Raw genomic sequence first — 4,253 nt, 5'->3', positions numbered from 1 at the left:
CAGAGCCTCAGAGATGTGCTGGATGACACCATTAAATTGATCATCCACAAAGATGATGCCAATACTGTTTATTATACTGTAAGTTGTCAAAAATATCATATTTGCCATTATTACTGACTGCTCTAGGCAAGACGAGGAGATGTACTTGTGTGTGTGTGTGTGTGTGTGTGTGTGTGTGTGTGTGTGTGTGTGTGTGTGTGTGTGTGTGTTTTGCCAATATATTTCGAAAAGTTGTGAACGAACTTTCACCAAACGTTCAGGAAATAGCAACTATGTGGATGTGCAGTAGTCTATTACTATGGGTAAGGATTTGTTCAGTGACAACCGAATGCCAGCTGCCATACATTTTTGAATATGGATCAGCTTTTTGTGGTACGCAATGGCTGAACTCTGTAGAGTTTTGCTAATTTTCATCAGATTTGTTTTGTAGGCAGCTTGTACCTTAGCCAGCAACATATTATTGCGGGTGATTAGCATTCGGCCCCCGAATTCTTTTGTTTCATTATTAGTATTAGAATATTGTCTTCTTTTCTTCTTCCCCTCTTTTCTATTTCCTTGTCTTTTTGTTTCTTCCTCCTCCTGCACCTACTTCTGCTTCTTCATCACCACCTTTATCATCATCATCTAGTTAAGAAACTGATGAAACATCAAAATGTAAACATCTTTCTTATTTTTGGAAAACGGACCTACCGTCATCATTAAGTGCTGGTGTATAAGAACAAAGCAGAGCGAATGAAATGTACGTGACAACAGAAGATCAACTGGATGTAAGGACCAGCTGCCCTTTGCCCTTCTTTCCTCCTTTTTCTTTTTTTTTCTTTTTTATTTCAGCTCAAAAACTAAGCAGTTGCTCTGCCACCTTTTCATAAGAGGTATGGAGCAAGACTCCAGCAGACTATAATTCTTTTACCTTATTTTGTCCCAGATATTAGCCCATTTAACATTTATATCACATGCTCCAGTGGCCGAAAAAGACAATCCTGTGGCCCTACATCCATTCCATAGTACTTCTTCGTGACTTACATCTTATTCTAGTGTTTAATCTGTTGTTAAAACTCAGCATTCAGAATGGAAAGACGTTATTTTTAGACCAAGACAAAGTAAAACAAATTAAATTCTTTCCCCTTTTCATAAAGTTCATGGGCAGGTTAATATAATTTATGCCCTACTCCTCATCCCCGTCCAGTAGTTTCCCAGACATATCTTTCAAGCTTTCCACTGCTGCTGCTGCTACCAAGAACCCTCCCTCCCCCCCGCGCCTTTGTAATGCTATGTGCTGCCTGTGATGAGGACACTAGATGCTGAAGGCCCATGATGAAAAACCGCACTGTCATTCTTTAGTCACCGAGCGGAAAACATATTCCATTGAATAATCATCCACTATGCTCCTTTTACTCATGCTTGGCCTAAAATTGCCTTTTCTCAGTCAGATGGATGTGTTGTAACAGTATGTTAATACTATAATATCAGTACAATCAGTACAGCCACAAAGAACTACTGTCAATCTGTATAGAGCCACAACAATATGTTTTGCTGCCACTAACGTATTTGAAATATGTTAGAAGAGGACGAAAATGTGAGCTAATTTAAGATGAAAAGAATACAGACATCACCCTCTCCCTTGATGTAATAAATAGCTCGAGGGCAGCCCACAGAACAGACTGTCTGCAAACAGTCTTAAGGGACGTCTTTCAAGAAACTCTGCAAGATTATATATACCCTTTTTAATTCTGATTTAACTAAAATTGTCCTCATTCCATCTTGAATACTGAGTTGTAACAACAGATTTGCAACAGAATACGATGGTAGTCGCGAAAAAGTGCTATGGAAAGTACGTAGAGTCCCATTACAGACTTTTCCTGACCTTTAGGTATGTGAAAAATGTAAGAAAAGGATAAAAAAATCTGGGCCAAATTAAGGTAAAAGAAGTATAAATTCCATTGTTTTGTACATATAACCTTTCACCTAGACGGTCTTCAGTCCATTTAACCTCTACCTTAACACTGCTGACATATAAAGTAAACGCCTAAGCACCATCACCGCACCCACACCCATTCCCTTCCCGTCATCTCACCTCATTCATACACGCCCGTCAACCACCTCTCCACTTATACAAAAAGGCTATAGTTCCATGTACTTAGACAATATAGATTTCATTTTTAGTCCCACCATTCGCATAATTACCATGCAAATACTCCCTGTTTCAATTTTATTCACTTATTGCTCACTCAGGTAATAACCTAATATGCTCTCTCTCTCTCTCTCTCTCTCTCTCTCTCTCTCTCTCTCTCTCTCTCTGACACACACACACACACACACACACACACACACACACACACACACACACACAATATGCACATATATGAACTTAACATCTATCTACCAACCTCTCAATCTATTTTATCTATAACCCTGATTTTGAAATAAGTGTAATCGTTACCCCAGTGAACAAGTAAACATCCTGCCAGTCTATCACCGCAAAAGTTCCTTGTAATATACAGAAAAATGTCGCCAGATATACAGGTCTTTGTGAATCTACAAGAACTATTTTAGGACATTGCATAACACATACTAGATGAAAAGCCACAGCCCAATATATATATATATATATATATATATATATATATATATATATATATATATATATATATATATATATATATATGAAGAACATGAACAGTATCGGGCACATTCAGAAAAGTAAATGTCTCCTTTTATAATATTCCGCAAAGGCACGGATTCCAAACTTACATTTTGTTTTGCCATATTATTGGAAACACTGGACATTAGTTGGTATCGGCTAAACTGTTGATTTTCCTAAGATACTATGTTGTTATTACAGAACGCCAAATCTGGGATATTTCGAGAGATGGGAGACTTGATGAACACAGATCGCATGGTACGTCAAAAATCTTACGAAATTGAAGACAGTGTAGACAAGCTGGTGAGGCGGGGAACCCACATACTCATGGATGTGGAGTTCAATGTTATAAATATGATGGCTAAAGACTTTTCCAAAACAGGTGGGTAAATGAGAGAGAGAGAGAGAGAGAGAGAGAGAGAGAGAGAGAGGTATCAAATGATCTTGTCTCTATACGTCTGCATATATTATAATGCAGATAACATGGACAACTGAGTTCACAAGTCCGTGGTACAGTTAACAGGTTTTTCTATCTCTGATATCACAACAGTCTTTCCCTCCCTCCCTCCTTACTTATTCTCGCCATACCTCCCAGTCCATTAGTTAACATTATGAGACTAATTAAATCAAGCTACAATCTCTCTTCCTCCCCACACCCACTCTCTTTCTCTGACCATTACCTTTGGTGTGACAGGTCGTTGTGACTTCTACTACTCTCGCAGCATCTACCTGCCCTACATCCTGGCGATGACGGGTCAGAAGAACAGTCCTTTGATTCCCGGTCTCAATAAAATGTGAGTTGCATACGCCTGTAAAACCAGTTAAATAAGTCTGCCTACCATTTCTTCACTTCTAATTCTCACCTCCATCTGGTGGCCAACCTCCCTAAGAAACTGTTATATTGTTTATACTCTAAATTGTCCCAGATTTACTAATTTTGCAGCCTTAATCAAGCAAGTCAGTGGAAGAAAAAGACACTACCATTACTTCATTCCGTAGCAATACTCGTGACTACCATCAGAGTCTAGTGTTAACCTCTTGTTACACCTCAGTATTCAGGATGGAGAGACTGAAATTTTAGACCAGGTTACAGTAGAGTAAGAAGGATACAGAATGTTTTTCTGACCATGGATGACTTTCATTGACTTAATGCATCCGAGAAAAACGTTATCGACATTCTGTAAGTGAGAAGTAGACTGATTAGTTAGTGTGATGTACAGTAGACATGATGGATTGGTGTGAAACAGACGTGATGGATTAGTATGAAGTGGATGCGATGGGTTTGTGACTCGTGCATATGTCCCTTATTTTACCTTTACTGATTGGGTAGAAAGAATACTATCCAGGTATTTCCTTAGTACTAAATAAGGCGATTGAACTGAACGAAATATGGTAGGTGGAGATCCCCATCCCCTTGCAGATCTCCCAAACTGTGGAAACTGGAAAATATATACGTTTGGACGCTATCCAGTCAAGGTATGGAAGAATGTACAGTACACACACACACACACACACACACACACACACACACAAATGATAATATGTATTGAGTCATGACAAAATACTGAAACGATATTTTTTTAACTATATTTAAATTAGACCATAAACTATA

At 38.5% G+C, this 4,253-nt stretch overlaps 1 protein-coding gene across 1 annotated transcript in view; it reads left to right on the top strand.

The window, feature by feature from the left end:
- Window positions 1–3,439, top strand: part of LOC145407487 (uncharacterized) — a 3,505-nt gene extending 66 nt beyond the window's left edge. Inside the window, exons 1-3 of the mRNA XM_080278416.1 lie at window positions 1–78; window positions 2,843–3,023; window positions 3,336–3,439. The exon at window positions 1–78 is cut by the window's left edge and continues 66 nt beyond it. Coding sequence (XP_080134542.1) covers window positions 1–78; window positions 2,843–3,023; window positions 3,336–3,439 — 363 coding nt within the window. The remainder of the gene's footprint in view (window positions 79–2,842; window positions 3,024–3,335) is intronic.
- Window positions 3,440–4,253: the final 814 nt, after the last annotated feature.

The sequence above is a fragment of the Coenobita brevimanus genome, chromosome 8, assembly GCF_032717465.1.
Source record: "Coenobita brevimanus isolate Jiangsu-jjx chromosome 8, ASM3271746v2, whole genome shotgun sequence".
NCBI lineage: Eukaryota > Metazoa > Arthropoda > Malacostraca > Decapoda > Coenobitidae > Coenobita > Coenobita brevimanus.
This window is presented reverse-complemented; position numbering and strand designations above follow the sequence as displayed.